A 19,966-nucleotide genomic window follows, 5' to 3' on the forward strand; every position below is an offset into this window, starting at 1 on the left:
GTTTCAGTGCTGTGACACTCATGGCTTTAGTGCTGTAACACTCAAGGTTTCAGTGCTGTGACACTCATGGTTTCAGTGCTGTGACACTCATGGCTTTAGTGCTGTGACACTCAAGGTTTCAGTGCTGTGACACTCATGGTTTCAGTGCTGTGACACTCATGGCTTCAGTGCTGTGATACTCATGGCTTCAGTGCTGTGACACTCATGGCTTTAGTGCTGTGGCACTCAAGGTTTCAGTGCTGTGACACTCATGGCTTTAGTGCTGTGACACTCAAGGTTTCAGTGCTGTGACACTCATGGCTTCAGTGCTGTGACACTCATGGCTTCAGTGCTGTGATACTCATGGCTTCAGTGCTGTGACACTCATGGCTTCAGTGCTGTGACACTCATGGTTTCAGTGCTGTGACACTCATGGCTTCAGTGCTGTGATACTCATGGCTTCAGTGCTGTGACACTTATGGCTTCAGTGCTGTGACACTCATGGCTTCAGTGCTGTGATACTCATGGCTTCAGTGCTGTGGCATTCATGGCTTCAGTGCTGTGACACTCATGGCGTCAGTGCTGTGACACTCATGGCTTCAGTGCTGTGACACTCATGGCTTCAGTGCTGTGACAATCATGGCTTCAGTGCTGTGATTCTCATGGTTTCCGTACTGTGACACTCATGGCTTCAGTGCTGTGACAATCATGGCTTCAGTGCTGTGACAATCATGGCTTCAGTGCTGTGACAATCACGGCTTCAGTGCTGTGATTCTCATGGTTTCCGTACTGTGACACTCATGGCTTCAGTGCTGTGACAATCATGGCTTCAGTGCTGTGACACTCATGGCTTTAGTGCTGTGATACTCATGGCTTCAGTGCTGTGATACTCATGGCTTCAGTGCTGTGACACTCATAGCTTCAGTGATGTGACAATCATGGCTTCAGTGCTGTGACAATCATGGCTTCTGTGCTGTGACACTCATGGCTTCAGCGATGTGACACTCATGGCTTCAGTGCTGTGACACTCATGGCTTCAGTGCTGTGACACTCATGGCTTCAGTGCTGTGACAATCATGGCTTCAGCACTGTGACAATCATGGCTTCAGTGCTGTGATTCTCATGGTTTCAGTACTGTGACACTCATGGCTTCAGTGTGGTTACGATCATGGCTTCAGTATTGTGACAATAATGGCTTCAGTGTTGTGACAATCATGGCTTCAGTATTGTGACAATCATGGCTTCAGTGTTGTGACACTCATGGCCTCAGTGTTGTGGCACTCATGGCTTCAGTGTTGTGACACTCATGGCCTCAGTGTTGTGGCACTCATGGCTTCAGTGTTGTGACACTCATGGCTTCAGTGTTGTGACACTCGTGGCCTCAGTGTTGTGGCACTCATGGCTTCAGTGTTGTGACACTCATGGCCTCAGTGTTGTGGCACTCATGGCTTCAGTGTTGTGACACTCATGGCCTCAGTGTTGTGGCACTCATGGCTTCAGTGTTGTGACACTCATGGCTTCAGTGCTATGACACTCATGGCCTCAGTGTTGTGGCACTCATGGCTTCAGTGTTGTGGCACTCATGGCTTCAGTGTTGTGACACTCATGGCCTCAGTGTTGTGGCACTCATGGCTTCAGTGTTGTGACACTCATGGCTTCAGTGCTATGACACTCAAAGCTTCAGTGCTGTGACACTCATGGTTTCAGTGCTGTGACAATCATGGCTTCAGTGCTGTGACTCTCACGACTTCAGTGCTTTGACACTCATGGCTTCAGTGCTTTGACACTCATGGCTTCAGTGCTTTGACACTCACGGCTTCAGTGCTGTGGCACTCATGGCTTCAGTGCTATGACACTCAAAGCTTCAGTGCTGTGACACTCATGGTTTCAGTGCTGTGACAATCATGGCTTCAGTGCTGTGACACTCATGGTTTCAGTGCTGTGGCAATCATGGCTTCAGTGCAGTGACACTCATGGCTTCAGTGCTGTGACAATCATGGCTTCAGTGCTGTGATACTCATGGCTTCAGTGCTGTGACACTCATGGTTTCAGTGCTGTGACACTCATGGCTTCAGTGCTGTGACACTCATGGTTTCAGTGCTGTGACACTCATGGCTTCAGTGCTGTGACACTCATGTCTTCAGTGTTGTGGCACTCATGGCTTCAGTACTGTGGCACTCATGGCTTCAGTGCTGTGACACTCATGGCTTCAGTGCTGTGACACTCATGGTTTCAGTGCTGTGACAATCATGGCTTCAGTGCTGTGACTCTCACGACTTAAGTGCTGTGACACTCATGTCTTCAGAGTTGTGGCACTCATGGCTTCAGTACTGTGGCACTCATGGCTTCAGTGCTGTGACAATCATGGCTTCAGTGCTGTGACTCTCACGACTTCAGTGTTTTGACACTCATGGCTTCAGTGCTGTGGCACTCATGGCTTCAGTGTTGTGACAATCATGGCTTCAGTGCTGTGACAATCATGGCTTCAGTGCTCTGATACTCATGGCTTCAGTGCTTTGACACTCATGGCTTCAGTGCTTTGACACTCATGGCTTCAGTGCTTTGACACTCATGGCTTCAGTACTGTGACACTCATGGCTTCAGTGCTTTGACACTCATGGCTTCAGTGCTTTGACACTCATGGCTTCAGTGCTTTGACACTCATGGCTTCAGTGCTTTGACACTCATGGCTTCAGTACTGTGACACTCATGGCTTCAGTGCTTTGACACTCATGGATTCAGTGCTTTGACACTCATGGCTTCAGTGCTTTGACACTCATGGCTTCAGTGCTGTGGCACTCATGGCTTCAGTGCTGTGATACTCATGGCTTCAGTGCTGTGACACTCATGGCTTCAGTGGTGTGACACTCATGGCTTCAGTGCTGTGACACTCATGGCTTCAGTGCTGTGACACTCATGGTTTCAGTGCTGTGATACTCATGGCTTCAGAGCTGTGACACTCATGGTTTCACTGCTGTGATACTTATGGCTTCAGAGCTGTGACACTCATGGTTTCAGTGCTGTGACACTCATGGCTTCAGTGCTGTGACACTCATGGTTTCAGTGCTGTGACACTCATGGCTTCAGTGCTGTGACACTCATGGTTTCAGTGCTGTGATACTCATGGCTTCAGAGCTGTGACACTCATGGTTTCAGTGCTGTGACACTCATGGCTTCAGAGCTGTGACACTCATGGTTTCAGTGCTGTGACACTCATGGTTTCAGTGCCCTGAGTCTCATGGCTTCAGTACTTTGACTCTCATGGCTTCGGTTCTGTGACACTCGTGGCTTCAGTGCTGTGACTCTCATGGCTCTTGATCTAGGGAATTGGATCTGTGCTCCATTTCCCTGAATTAAGCCTGAATACCTTCCATTCCCCTCCCACCACAAGCGCTGTATAATCCTACGGGTTTAGCGCTTTCCTTTAATAATAATAATAATAATAATAATAATAATAATAATAATAATAATAATAATAATAATAATAAGAGTAAGGTAATGAGGATAACAAAAAGATTAGGTAATGAAAGATTGGATATCAGATTGGAGGGAGAGAGTATGGAGGAGGTGAACGTATTCAGATATTTGGGAGTGGACGTATCAGCGGATGGATCTATGAAAGATGAGGTGAATCATAGAATTGATGAGGGAAAAAGGGTGAGTGGTGCACTTAGGAGTCTGTGGAGACAAAGAACTTTGTCCTTGGAGGCAAAGAGGGGAATGTATGAGAGTGTAGTTTTACCAACGCTCTTATATGGGTGTGAAGCATGGGTGATGAATGTTGCAGCGAGGAGAAGGCTGGAGGCAGTGGAGATGTCATGTCTGAGGGCAATGTGTGGTGTGAATATAATGCAGAGAATTCGTAGTTTGGAAGTTAGGAGGAGGTGCGGGATTACCAAAACTGTTGTCCAGAGGGCTGAGGAAGGGTTGTTAATATGGTTCGGACATGTAGAGAGAATGGAGCTAAACAGAGTGACTTCAAGAGTGTATCAGTCTGTAGTGGAAGGAAGGCGGGGTAGGGGTCGACCTAGGAAAGGTTGGAGGGTGGGGGTAAAGGAGGTTTTGTGTGCGAGAGGCTTGGACTTCCAGCTGGCATGCGTGAGCGTGTTTGATAGGAGTGAATGGAGACAAATGGTTTTTAATACTTGACGTGCTGTTGGAGTGTGAGCAAAGTAACATTTATGAAGGGGTTCAGGGAAACCGGCAGGCCGGACTTGAGTCCTGGAGATGGGAAGTACAGTGCCTGCACTCTGAAGGAGGGGTGTTAATGTTGCAGTTTAAAAACTGTAGTGTAAAGTACCCTTCTGGCAAGAAAGTGATGGAGTGAGTGATGGTGAAAGTTTTTCTTTTTCGGGCCACCCTGCCTTGGTGGGAATCGGCCTGTGTGATAATAAAAAAAGAAATAATAATAATAATAATAATAATAATAATAATAATAATAATAATAATAATAATAATAATACTGGCAAGATATGTTACTCGTAGGTTTGCCTATACAGAATTCACATAAAATTGTTAATTATTTTGAAGTTTGTGTTCTATAGTACAGTATAATATAGTCGTTTCGAAGTGTTATGAATGTGTTATCTGTTTTTGATCGTGCAAAGTTTATCAGGAGCATGTGTTTATCTATCAGTTAACAGCATTTGTCTATTAGTTTGAGGTGTCTGTTAATACTTGGATGTGTTTGAGCGCTTGTGAGGAGAAATATTCTAATATGAAAGACTGATTTACATCGTGTTCTAAGCAAACATTTTGGTAGCAGTTGCATTCGGATTTTTTGTCAAGTGTTGTTTCGTTATTATCACTGGTTGTGTGACGGTGGATGTAGCTTTCCACTATTATCTGTGATTGAAGATTATAGCTTGATGTTGTTAAGGGAATCGTAACTCAGCTGTAATATGTTTGATCGACTATATGCGGTCGTTCAGTACGACTTACCTCTCGAGCTTATAATACCAGCTGAGCTACCAGGCTTCTGAGTCGTACACTATATGGCTTTGAGGGAGGTAAAAATAGATTTACTGTCTAAGCTCCTGGGTCGTGGGAAAAGTCTGTTGGGTTACAGTTGGTGCCTCCTACAGATTACACGTACGAAAGTACTGTTTCGAATCTTCCTTATCTGAATCCTGGTAACTCAGGTGGTGCAGCGGTGGTACAGCGGTGGTACAGCGGTGGTACAGCGGTGGTACAGCTAATTTTGGAGCCACGGTTTAAGCCTCTCGATCATCTTCATGTTTACTCATTTACAGTCGTTTATTACCAATTAATCTCTCTCTCTCTCTCTCTCTCTCTCTCTCTATATATATATATATATATATATATATATATATATATATATATATATATATATATATATATATATATATATATATATATATATATATATATATATATATATATATATGTAATGCTTCTCCCAGTAATATTCGTTATCAGTTTACTAGTGATGTTAGTAATGTGTTAAGATGGAGGGAGTCAGGTGTATGTTCCTGGCTGGGCCCGTCATGACCACTTTAATTAAAATATCTGCTGGTACCTTAATCAATACTGTTTGGTTCATGATTATTATCACAGGTGGTGGTGGTGGTTCTTCTGCACATTGATTGGTGTAGACACTCATGATGTGCATGTATATACTCACTAGTTTGTGCTTTCCAGGTTCGAGTATTGGCTTCTGGTTCCTGTGAGTGTGTGTGTGTGTGTGTGTGTGTGTGTGTGTGTGTGTGTGTGAGTCTTCGTGTGTCTTTCTGTCTGTGTCTCAGGGTGCGAGTGTACGTTCACGTATTGTCTGAAAGACATTTTTGTACAATCCAAATGTACTTTGCATGTGTACATTGCTTCAGCCTGGTGACGTTCAGTCTATCTTGCCTGTCATTAATATTCTTTAATACTTCCTAACTATAGCTTTGGTTAGCTCAGCCCATTTTTTGTGAAAGCTTTAATCTTCGTAATGTTTGCTAAATAAATAAATACCATAGGTGAGTGTATTATGTCATGTCTGTCTTGATGACGTGACCGCACTTGACATGTGCATGTTGAGTAAAAGTTGTGGTGAGTAAATTGATAAAAATAAGTTAGAAAAATAAGTGCATCGTGATTTAGTGTTTATGTTGCATGTTTCTTTCTTATATTGTCAAGGTAAGTAACTCACGTAGTTTTTTGTTCTTTTATCTCCAAATGTTCAAATAATCAAATTTTAATGTTTATATACTAAAGTTTCGACGTTTACTTTCTCATATACATCAGATATTTTATATACATATGTGATATATAATTAATATTATTCATGAATTTAAATGTTTTACATCTTATACATAATGTTTCTTTCTTTACACTTGTCAGTTCAGCTTCTTTCTTAATTTTTTATTTAGTTATTTTTCACCTGACTTCCACCCTTATTTACCTAAAACTAAATAAGATCTTATTAACTTTACTCTCACTACTGTGATCAGGGTAACTTTTTTCCTGTGAGACCCAGGAAGTGACATTTGCACAGTAGTGTAATCACCACTGTGACCTCTACACTGTAGTGTGACCAGTAGGATGACCTCTACACAGTAGTATGACCACCAGGGTGACCTCTAAATAGTAGTGTGACCATCAAGATAGTGATCGTTACACAATAGTGTGACCAAAACTACGACCTAGAGTGTGAGACCAAGATGGTGACTTCCCCACTGAAGTGTGACCACCCAGGTGACCTCTAGTCCCCATGGTCCCCACCAGGGCATAACGCTCAGCAGCAGCAGTTATAATATATGTGCTGAGGTAGTCTTTACGGGGCCCTGAGGGAGCTCACAGTAATTTCCCAGATTACTTTGAGCAATTTCCCAGCCGTTATTCCTTTGGTTTTAACATTCTGAGTATGTACAGTGTAGCATAGTGAAACATAGTGGAGTTGTGTAGCACAGTGAAACATAGTGGTGCTGTGTAGCACAGTGAAACATAGTGGTGCTGTGTAAAACTGTGAAACATAATGGTGCTGTGTAGCACAGTGGAACACAATGGTGCTGTGTAGCATAGTGAAACAGAGTGGTGCTGTGTAGCACTGTGAAACAGAGTTGTGCTGTGTAGCACAGTGAAACATAGTGGTGCTGTGTAACACTGTGAAACATAATGGTGCTGTGTAGCACAGTGAAACATAGTGGTGCTGTGCAACACTGTGAAACATAATGGTGCTGTGTAGCACAGTGGAACACAATGGTGCTGTGTAGCATAGTGAAACAGAGTGGTGCTGTGTAGCACAGTGAAACAGAGTGATGCTGTGTAGCACAGTGAAACATAGTGGTGCTGTGCAACACTGTGAAACATAATGGTGCTGTGTAGCACAGTGGAACAAAGTGGCGCTGTATAGCACAGTGAAACATAGTGGTGCTGTGTACCACAGTGAAACATAGTGGTGCTGTGTAACACAGTGAAACGTAGCTCTGCTATGTAACACAGTGAAACATAGTGGTGCTGTGTAACACAGTGAAACGTAGCTCTGCTATGTAACACAGTGAAACAGAGTGGTGCTGTGTAGCACAGTGAAACGTAGCTCTGCTATGTAACACAGTGAAACATAGTGGTGCTGTGAAACACAGTGAAACATAGTGGTGCTGTGTAACACAGTGAAACGTAGTGCTGCAGTATAACACAGTGAAACAGAGTGGTGCTGTGTAGCACAGTGAAACATAGTGGTGCTGTGTAACACAGTGAAACATAGTGGTGCTGTGTAACACAGTGAAACATAGTGGTGCTGTGTAACACACTGAAATATAGTGGCGCTGTGTAACACAGTGAAACGTAGCGCTGCTGTGTAACACAGTGAAACAGAGTGGTGCTGTGTAGCACAGTGAAACATAGTGGTGCTGTGTAGCACAGTGAAAAATAGTGGTGCTGTGTAACACAGTGAAACATAGTGGTGCTGTGTAACACAGTGAAACGTAGCGCTGCTGTGTAACAGAGTGAAACAGAGTGGTGCTGTGTAGCACAGTGAAACATAGTGGCATAGTGGTGCTGTGTAACACAGTGAAACATAGTGGTGCTGTGTAACACAGTGAAACATAGTGGTGCTGTGTAACACAGTGAAACATAGTGGTGCTGTGTAACACAGTGAAACATAGTGGTGTTGTATAGCACAGTGAAACATAGTGGTGTTGTGTAGCAGTGAAACATAGTGGTGCTGTGTAGCACAGTGAAACGTAGTGGTGTTGTGTAACACAGTGAAACATAGTGGTGCTGTGTAGTACTGTGGAACATAGTGGTGCTGTGTCGCACAGTGAAACATAGTGGTGCTGTGTAGCACAGTGAAACATAGTGGTGCTGTGTAGCACAGTGAAACATAGTGGTGCTGTTTAGCACAGTGAAACGTAGTGGTGCTGTGTAGTACTGTGGAACATAGTGGTGCTGTGTCGCACAGTGAAACTTAGCAGTGCTGTGTAACACAGTGAAACATAGTGGTGCTGTGTAACACAGTGAAACATAGTGGTGCTGTTTAGCACAGTGAAACGTAGTGGTGTTGTGTAGAACAATGAAACATAGTGGTGCTGTGTAGCACAGTGAAATATAGTGTCACTGTGTAGCACAGTAGTTCATAGTGGTGCTGTGTAACACAGTGAAACAGAATGGTGCTGTGTAGCACAGTGAAACAGAATGGTGCTTTGTAGCACAGTGAAACATAGTGGTGCTGTGAAGCACAGTGGTTCATGGTGGTGCTGTGCAGCACAGTGGAAATTAATGGTACAATGTAACAAAAAATGGCTGTATAGTGCAGTGATACATGGGTACTGTATGAACCCCGCTTGCATAGTGCAGTGATACATGGGTACTGTATGAACCCCGCTTGCATAGTGCAGTGATACATGGGTACTGTATGAACCCCGCCTGCATAGTGCAGTGATACATGGGTACTGTATGAACCCCGCCTGCATAGTGCAGTGATACATGGGTACTGTATGAACCCCGCCTGCATAGTGCAGTGATACATGGGTACTGTATGAACCCCGCCTGTATAGTGCGGTGATACATGGGTACTGTATGAACCCCGCCTGCATAGTGCAGTGATACATGGGTACTGTATGAACCCCGCCTGTATAGTGCAGTGATACATGGGTACTGTATGAACCCCGCCTGTATAGTGCAGTGATACATGGGTACTGTATGAACCCCGCCTGTATAGTGCAGTGATACATGGGTACTGTATGAACCCAGCCTGTATAGTGCAGTGATACATGGGTACTGTATGAACCACGCCTGTATAGTGCAGTGATACATGGGTACTGTATGAACCACGCCTGTATAGTGCAGTGATACATGGGTACTGTATGAACCACGCCTGTATAGTGCAGTGATACATGGGTACTGTATGAACCCCGCCTGTATAGTGCAGTGATACTTGAGTCCTGTATTAACCCGGCCTCTACATCCACTTCCGGCATTAGACACGAGGAAAACCCACAGTGACCAGTTAATAATAAATACCCACAGTGACCAGTTGATAATAAAAACCCACAGTGACCAGTTGATAATAAAAACCCACAGTGACCAGTTGATAATAAAAACCCACAGTGACCAGTTGATAATAAAAACCCACAGTGACCAGTTGATAATAAAAACCCACAGTGACCAGTTGATAATAAAAACCCACCGTGACCAGATGATAATAAAAACCCACAGTGACCAGTTGATAATAAAAACCCATAGTGACCAGTTGATAATAAAAACCCACAGTGACCAGTTGATAATAAAAACCCACAGTGACCAGTTGATAATAAAAACCCACAGTGACCAGTTGATAATAAAAACCCACAGTGACCAGTTGATAATAAAAACCCACAGTGACCAGTTGATAATGAAAACCCACAGTGACCAGTTGATAATAAAAACCCACAGTGACCAGTTGATAATAAAAACCCACAGTGACCAGTTGATAATAAAAACCCACAGTGACCAGTTGATAATAAAAACCCAAAATGAACAGTTGATAATAAAAACCCACAGTGACCAGTTGATAATAAAAACCCACAGTGACCAGTTGATAATAAAAACCCACAGTGACCAGTTGATAATAAAAACCCACAGAGACCAGTTGATAATAAAAACCCATAGTGACCAGTTGATAATAAAAACCCACAGTGACCAGTTGATAATAAAAACCCATAGTGACCAGTTGATAATAAAAACCCACAGTGACCAGTTGATAATAAAAACCCACAGTGACCAGTTGATAATAAAAACCCACAGTGACCAGTTGATAATAAAAACCCACAGTGACCAGTTGATAATAAAAACCCATAGTGAGCAGTTGATAATAAAAACCCACAGTGACCAGTTGATAATAAAAACCCACAGTGACCAGTTGATAATAAAAACCCACAGTGACCAGTTGATAATAAAAATCCATAGTGACCAGTTGATAATAAAAACCCACAGTGACCAGTTGATAATAAAAACCCACAGTGACCAGTTGATAATAAAAACCCACAGTGACCAGTTGATATTAAAAACCCACAGTGACCAGTTGATAATAAAAACCCATAGTGACCAGTTGATAATAAAAACCCACAGTGACCAGTTGATAATAAAAACCCAAAGTGACCAGTTGATAATAAAAACCCACAGTAACCAGTTGATAATAAAAACCCATAGTGACCAGTTGATAATAAAAACCCACAGTGACCAGTTAATAATAAAAACCAACAGTGACCAGTTGATAATAAAAACCCACAGTGACCAGTTGATAATAAAAACCCACATTGACCAGTAGATAATAAAAACCCACAGTGAACAGTTGATAATAAAAACCCAGAGTGACCAGTTGATAATAAAAACCCATAGTGACCAGTTGATAATTAAAACCCGCAGTGACCAGTTGATAATAAAAACCCACAGTGACCAGTTGATAATAAAAACCCACAGTGACCAATTGATAATAAAAACCCACAGTGACCAGTCGATAATAAAAACCCACAGTGACCAGTTGATAATAAAAACCCACAGAGACCAGTTGATAATAAAAACCCACAGTGACCAGTTGATAATAAAAACCCACAGTGACCAGTTGATAATAAAAACCCACAGTGACCAGTTGATAATAAAAACCCACAGAGACCAGTTGATAATAAAAACCCACAGTGACCAGTTGATAATAAAAACCCACAGTGACCAGTTGATAATAAAAACCCACAGTGACCAGTTGATAATAAAAACCCACAGAGACCTGTTGATAATAAAAACCCATAGTGACCAGTTGATAATAAAAACCCTACAGTGACCAGTTGATAATAAAAACCCTACAGTGACCAGTTGATAATAAAAACCCACAGTGACCAGTTGATAATAAAAACCCACAGTGAACAGTTGATAATAAAAACCCACAGTGAACAGTTGATAATAAAAACCCACAGTGACCAGTTGATAATAAAAACCCACAGAGACCAGTTGATAATAAAAACCCACAGTGACCAGTTGATAATAAAAACCCACAGTGACCAGTTGATAATAAAAACCCACAGTGACCAGTTGATAATAAAAACCCTACAGTGACCAGTTGATAATTAAAACCCGCAGTGACCAGTTGATAATAAAAACCCACAGTGACCAGTTGATAATAAAAACCCACAGTGACCAGTTGATAATAAAAACCCAGAGTGACCAGTTGATAATAAAAACCCACAGTGACCAGTTGATAATAAAAACCCACAGTGACCAGTTGATAATAAAAACCCACAGTGACCAGTTGATAATAAAAACCCACAGTGACCAGTTGATAATAAAATCAGAAGTTAATTGCCAATACTATTGCATCACAACGACTGAAGAAATTACCACTTTTTTAAACTACTACCACTGCTGCTACTGTTACCACTGCTGTTACTGTTACCACTGCTGCTCCTGTTACCACTGCTGCTCCTGTTACCACTGCTGCTCCTGTTACCACTGCTGCTACTGTTACCACTGCTGCTCCTGTTACCACTGCTGCTCCTGTTACCACTGCTGCTCCTGTTACCACTGCTGCTCCTGTTACCACTGCTGCTCCTGTTACCACTGCTGCTACTGTTACCACTGCTGCTCCTGTTGCCACTGCTGCTCCTGTTACCACTGCTGCTACTGTTACCACTGCTGCTCCTGTTACCACTGCTGCTCCTGTTACCACTGCTGCTCCTGTTACCACTGCTGCTCCTGTTACCACTGCTGCTACTGTTACCACTGCTGCTACTGTTACCACTGCAGCTCCTGTTACCACTGCTGCTCCTGTTACCACTGCTGCTCCTGTTACCACTGCTGCTCCTGTTACCGCTGCTGCTACTGTTACCACTGCTGCTCCTGTTACCACTGCTGCTCCTGTTACCACTGCTGCTCCTGTTACCACTGCTGCTACTGTTACCACTGCTGCTACTGTTACCACTGCTGCTACTGTTACCACTGCAGCTCCTGTTACCACTGCTGCTCCTGTTACCACTGCTGCTCCTGTTACCACTGCTGCTACTGTTACCACTGCTGCTCCTGTTACCACTGCTGCTCCTGTTACCACTGCTGCTCCTGTTACCACTGCTGCTACTGTTACCACTGCTGCTACTGTTACCACTGCTGCTACTGTTGCCACTGCAGCTCCTGTTACCACTGCTGCTCCTGTTACCACTGCTGCTCCTGTTACCACTGCTGCTACTCTTACCACTGCTGCTCCTGTTACCACTGCTGCTCCTGTTACCACTGCTGCTTCTGTTACCACTGCTGCTCCTGTTACCACTGCTATCAATTCTGTTGACGAAATTCGTGTTTTCTGCAACTTCAATATAATTTGTTTATGTAAATAATTTTTACTATAGTCAGCAATAATTTGACATTAGAAAACCGTCATTAATGTTATGGGTTATTTAATAGAGATACATGACATGTTATACACTACACTGGTCTGATGGACACCACAATGTTGAGGTGGACGCCACAATGTTGAGGAGGACACCACAATGTTGAGGTGGGCACCACAATTTTGAGATGGACACCACAATGTTGAGATGGACACCACAATGTTGAGATGGACACCACAATGTTGAGATGGACATCACAATGTTGAGATGGACACCACAATGTTGAGATGAACACCACACTGGTCTGATGAACACCACACTGGTCTGATGGACACCACACTGGTCTGATGGACACCACACTGATCTGGTGGACACCACACTGATCTGGTGGACACCACACTGATCTGGTGGACACCACACCGATCTGGTGGACGTTACACTGGTCTGGTGGACACCAGACTGGTCTGTTAGACGTTACACTGGTCTGTTGGTCACCAGACTGGTCTGTTAGACGTTACACTGGTCTTGTGGACACCACACTGGTCTGTTGGACGTTACACTGGTCTTGTGGACACCAGACTGGTCTGTTGGTCGTTACACTGGTCTGGTGGACACCACACTGGTCTGTTGGACGTTACACTGGTCTGGTGGACACCACATGGTCTGTTGGACGTTACACTGGCCTGGTGGACACCAGACCGGTCTGCAGAATACCAAACTCGTCTGTTAGACGCTACACTGTTCTGGAGGACACCACACTGGTCTGATGGACACCACAATGATGTGGCGGACACCATACTGGTCTGGTGCACACTACACTGGTCGGGTGGACACCTCCCTCGTCTTGTATACACCACACTGGTCTGGCGGACACCACATTGGTTCTTTGGACGTTTCACTGACCTATTGAACACCACATTGGTCTGGTGGACACCACACTGACCTGGTAGACGTTACAATGACTTGATGGATGGACTCCACTGTCTGGTGGACGCTACACTGACATGGGCACCACACTGACCTGGTGAACGCCACACTGACCTGGTGAACGCCACACTGACCTGGTGAACGCCACACTGACCTGGTGAACGCCACACTGACCTGGTGAACGCCACACTGACCTGGTGAACGCCACACTGACCTGGTGAACGCCACACTGACCTGGTGAACGCCACACTGACCTGGTGGATGTTACACTGACTTCATGGACACAACACTGGCCTGGTGGACGCTCCAAGGGTAGTGTGGACACAACACTGGCCTGGTGGACGCTCCAAGGGTAGTGTGGACACAACACTGGTCTGGTGGACACAACACTGGTCTGTCTGACACAACACTGGTCTGGTGGACACTCCAATGGTAGTGTGGACACAACACTGGTCTGGTGGACACAACACTGGTCTGGTGGACACAACACTGGTCTGGTGGACACAACACTGGTCTGTTTGACACAACATTGGTCTGGTGGACACAACACTGGTCTAGTGGACACAACACTAGTCAGCTGGACACAACACTGGTCTGGTGGATACAACACTGGTCTGGTGGACACAACACTGGTCTGGTGGACACAACACTGGTCTGGTGGACACAACACTGGTCTGTTTGACGCAACACTAGTCTGGTGGACACAACACTGGTCTAGTGGACACAACACTGGTCTGTTTGACACAACACTGGTCTGGTGGACACAACACTGGTCTGGTGGACACAACACTGGTCTGGTGGATACAACACTGGTCTGGTGGACACAACACTGGTCTAGTGGACACAACACTAGTCTGCTGGACACAATACTGGTCTGGTGGACGCAACACTGGTCTGGTGGACACAACACTGGTCTAGTGGACACAACACTGGTCTGTTTGACACAACACTGGTCTGGTGGACACAACACTGGTCTGTTTGACACAACACTGGTCTGGTGGACACAACACTGGTCTGGTGGACACAACACTGGTCTGGTGGACACAACACTGGTCTGGTGGACACAACACTGGTCTGGTGGACACAACACTGGTCTGGTGGACACAACACTGGTCTGGTGGACACAACTCTGGTCTGATGGACACAACACTGGTCTGGTGGACACAACACTCTCTTCAATGTGTTACTTTGATAATATAGTAAGATTCTGTTTTTATCTCTAAAAAGTAGATTGAGCAGCAGCTGACAGTAACGTAGACATGACATACTTAGAGATGAACGTTTTATTGTTACAAAGTTTGGCTGTGTCAAGCGTTATGAAGCCCATCGATTACTCTACACAGAAAGGTTGTCACAGCTTAATTATAGCAATAGTTTTTTTAAAAGAGGTGGACGGGTAAGCCAGCTAAAGATCTCGGTCAGATGACCAGGATCTCTAATGATGGGTCATCATATGACTAAGACCCGAGTCGGGAAACACTTGTCCTCTTTCCTGACAAAACTTACCTAAGACAGCTAAATTTTGATGTGATCTTTGACTTAATTTTACGTTTCTGTTTTCCCTCAGAAACTGTTACTCTCACTCCTTTTTATTTCATAATTCCTTTTCATGTTTCATTTATGTCTTATCTTTCGTTGTATCACAGATCTTCCTACCATGTCACCACGTCATCTCTCACATCTCACTATCTCCACATCTCTCGATCTCGTTCATCACATCCCCCCAGATCTCAATGTTATCCCATATTATCCTCTCACCTTCCCTCCTGATGCCCACTGATCCCCCAAACACAACACCTCCTCGTCATCTGAAGCTCATCTCGCTAATCTCTAGTTCATTTCTCCTCCTTCCTCTAGCTAACCCGGAGGGGCCTGGATGCTGTGCGATAATCCTCACTATTGTCTCGTATCTCCTCATCGTTGCTACCTTCCCATTCTCACTATGCATGTGTATCAAGGTAAGTAAAGATACATAATTTTTGGGGCTCTCATGAATCTGAGGTGGTGTTAACCTTGGTAATAGATACCAACAAATTGATTGAAAATGACACGTGAACAAACACGAGAATATATTTACCAGAACACGTTTTGGTCCTGGGACCGAAATGGCAGTATATTTAGGAGTAAAGTGAGGTGTGAGGGACACATGGTGACCTGAAGTAATCAAGGTCCCGAGACTGGAACGTTTTCTAATACATATATCCTAGTGTTTGATCATGTGTCTTTTTAAACTACGAATCTAGGATACTCTCATTGTCTTGGGTTTGATGAGACGTATACTTGATTTTGCCTTGTGTATTCTAAGACATATACACTAATCTATGGATTAGTTTTTCTGAGATATACGGCTGGCTTGGAGAGAGACACCTTAATTATCTTGTGGACTCCGTAGCGTTTATCTTCGTATTCAAGAGTTACATGACATGTTTTAAGTTACGTGTTACTTACTAAACACAGGTGAGTTGGTCACCATCAAGTCGTCTTACCTAGGAACGATACTCGGCGATATTTGATGAAAAATGAGTTAAAACTCTGATTACTTTTTTGATAAATAAGGCTGGAGTTATCTGGGAGTTTTACTATAGTTTATTTATGTTTTATCAGGCATCCAAAAAGAGCTATTTTTATGGGGTTCCCTGAAAAGTTTTTCATTTTATCTTCTTTTTCTTTTTATTTTCTAACCGCTTGCAAACTGTCGTTTATAACAAGAGATCGGTTTATTGTAACGAGGTGGAAGGGCTGTTGTAACTGCTGACAGGTTTATTGTAACGAGGGGGAAGGGCTGTTGTAACTGCTGACAGGTTTATTGTAACGAGGGGGAAGGGCTGTTGTAACTGCTGACAGGTTTATTGTAACGAGGGGGAAGGGCTGTTGTAACTGCTGACAGGTTTATTGTAACGAGGGGGAAGGGCTGTTGTAACTGCTGACAGGTTTATTGTAACGAGGGGGAAGGGCTGTTGTAACTGCTGACAGGTTTATTGTAACGAGGGGGAAGGGCTGTTGTAACTGCTGACAGGTTTATTGTAACGAGGGGGAAGGGCTGTTGTAACTGCTGACAGGTTTATTGTAACGAGGGGGAAGGGCTGTTGTAACTGCTGACCGGTTTATTGTAACGAGGGGGAAGGGCTGTTGTAACTGCTGACAGGTTTATTGTAACGAGGGGGAAGGGCTGTTGTAACTGCTGACAGGTTTATTGTAACGAGGGGGAAGGGCTGTTGTAACTGCTGACAGGTTTATTGTAACGAGGGGGAAGGGCTGTTGTAACTGCTGACAGGTTTATTGTAACAGGGGAAGCGCTTGTGTAACTGCTGACAGGAGGTTTATTGTAACGGGGGAAGGACTGTTGTAACTGCTGACATGTTTATTGTAACGGGGGAAGAACTGTTGTAACTACTGACAGGTTTATTGTAACGGGGGAAGGACTGTTGTAACTGCTGACAGGTTTATTGTAACGGGGGAAGAACTGTTGTAACTGCTGACAGGTTTATTGTAACGGGTGACGGGCTGTTGTAACTGCTGACAGGTGTGGCTGCCCTGTGATCCGAGTTATTTAGCACATTCCTGAAACATCGTTGTCCATGTCATAACTTAGTCTCACCTGATCAGTTTCAGTTATTATTAAAATCATAACCAAGCGCTAAACTCGTAAGAGTCCTACAGTAATGAGCTTCAAACGTTTAAAATGATTTATCCTAACATGAAGAGATCTTTAGTTATCATTTTTCCAGTTTTACAAAGAACAATCTCTGCGATAAAAAAAAAAAAGTGAAATTCCAAGCGCTTTCGTGATTTCTTACATTATCAAGGAACAGTTCCTTGATAGTGTGAGAAATCACGAAAGCGCTTGGAAGTTCACTATTTTTTCACAGTTGTTGTTCTGTGTATTGTAATATCACCCGTTTACTCTGTTCTTATTGCAATTCCAGTTTTATGTTTAAAAAAATATGCTTTTCCTATATAAATCACGTTGATTATAATTGAGAATACGTCTTACGAACGACGTCATTATTTCACGTTGATTATAACTGAGAATACGTCTTACGAACGACGTCATTGTTTCACGTTGATTATAATTGAGAATACGTCTTACGAACGACGTCATTGTTTCACGTTGATTATAATTGAGAATACGTCTTACGAACGACGTCATTATTTCACGTTGATTATAATTGAGAATACGTCTTACGAACGACATCATTATTTCACGTTGATTATAATTGAGAATACGTCTTACGAACGACGTCATTATTTCACGTTGATTATAACTGAGAATACGTCTTACGAACGACGTCATTGTTTCACGTTGATTATAATTGAGAATACGTCTTACGAACGACGTCATTGTTTCACGTTGATTATAATTGAGAATACGTCTTACGAACGACGTCATTGTTTCACGTTGATTATAATTGAGAATACGTCTTACGAACGACGTCATTGTTTCACGTTGATTATAATTGAGAATACGTCTTACGAACGACGTCATTATTTCACGTTGATTATAATTGAGAATACGTCTTACGAACGACGTCATTGTTTCACGTTGATTATAATTGAGAATACGTCTTACGAACGACGTCATTATTTCACGTTGATTATAATTGAGAATACGTCTTACGAACGACGTCATTGTTTCACGTTGATTATAATTGAGAATACGTCTTACGAACGACGTCATTGTTTCACGTTGATTATAATTGAGAATACGTCTTACGAACGACGTCATTATTTCACGTTGATTATAATTGAGAATACGTCTTACGAACGACGTCATTGTTTCACGTTGATTATAATTGAGAATACGTCTTACGAACGACGTCATTGTTTCACGTTGATTATAATTGAGAATACGTCTTACGAACGACGTCATTATTTCAAGGCTGATGCGTCATACAGAGATGATGCTCTTCAATAACTTTAGCTTATGTAACTGTAAAGTTATTTATATACTTAAATAGTTATACAAAGTGAGAATCACTGCAGTTTGGGTAATAACAAGAGAATGTGTCTTCTGATCGCTTTCACACATTTATCACTGGCGTGTTTCGTTGAATGTTATACTAATGTCTGTTCCAGAGCTGACATTGACTCTCTTGGTCGGTTTTGAAATAACTTGATGCACTCGACACCCAGGATGATGCTCAGCCAGAGTCTCAGTTGACGTAGGTATAACATTCAAACTTTACTGACATTCCTCAAAACTTGGAAATATCTGATCTCACAAAAATTGCTGAAGAATGTCTTTCAGTTAGACTTCAAGCTTTTATTGTTACTGGGCTTTATTCAAAGAATGACTGACATTCTCCATGGCGAAGTGGAACAGAATTCTTCCTCCGTAAGCCATGCGTGTCGTAAGAGGCGACTAAAATGCTGGGAGAAAAGAGCTAGTAACCTCCTTTTCTGTATACATTCTTAAAGTTAAAAAGAGAAACTTGCGTTTTTCATTTCTGGGTCACCTGCCTGGGTGGGATACAGCCGGTTTGTTGAACGAAGAAGAAAGAATGACATTCATGTGGACTCACAGTATGTTGTAATAATGTTGGTAGAATTACCGACAATATGTAAAGTAAAAGGACACAAGTGCAACTAATGTGACATTTTATTGTGGCAACGTTTCGCTCTCCAAGTAACGGCTTGACAAACCTCCTGGAGAGCGAAACGTTGCCACAATAAAATGTCACATTAGTTGCACTTGTGTCCTTTCACTCCACAATATCTTAATTGTTATTTGGCAATTTTTTTAAATTAGTATCCGTGTAATGGATAGAGAATATATCTTCCAATCTGTCTCGAGCTACAGGCGAAGTATATTTGTTAACTGAATCTGAGAGACGTAAAAACCAATCGATAATTTTGCTGGAAAACTAAACTTTCTTAAAAATTTAATTTTATGTACAATTGAATAGATTTTTAAAAAGAATGTAAATCGGAAAACTAAGAAATATAAAAAAAAAAACTCGCGTTTTTATGATGTATTCCAAATCTCATGAGTTTAGTGATTCCCTAAATATCCTTATTCTGGCGATATTATTCCAGAGCCGGTCATAATGTTCCAGAGCCGGTCATATTGTTCCAGAGCCGGTCATATTGTTCCAGAGCCGGTCATATTGTTCCAGAGCCGGTCATATTGTTCCAGAGCCGGTCATATTGTTCCAGAGCCGGTCATATTGTTCCAGAGCCGGTCATATTGTTCCAGAGCCTGTCATATTGTTCCAGAGCCGGTCATATTGTTCCAGAACCGGTCATAATGTTCCAGAGTCCGTCAA

At 43.0% G+C, this 19,966-nt stretch overlaps 1 protein-coding gene across 12 annotated transcripts in view; it reads left to right on the forward strand.

Moving 5' to 3' along the window:
* Positions 1–19,966, forward strand: part of LOC128684495 (band 7 protein AGAP004871) — a 1,214,601-nt gene that overhangs the window by 572,121 nt on the left and 622,514 nt on the right. For all 12 annotated transcript variants that reach the window (XM_053770702.2, XM_070096985.1, XM_053770705.2 and 9 more), the window contains one exon: positions 15,558–15,658. In XM_053770702.2, coding sequence (XP_053626677.1) covers positions 15,558–15,658 — 101 coding nt within the window. The remainder of the gene's footprint in view (positions 1–15,557; positions 15,659–19,966) is intronic.

The sequence above is a fragment of the Cherax quadricarinatus genome, chromosome 4, assembly GCF_038502225.1.
Source record: "Cherax quadricarinatus isolate ZL_2023a chromosome 4, ASM3850222v1, whole genome shotgun sequence".
NCBI lineage: Eukaryota > Metazoa > Arthropoda > Malacostraca > Decapoda > Parastacidae > Cherax > Cherax quadricarinatus.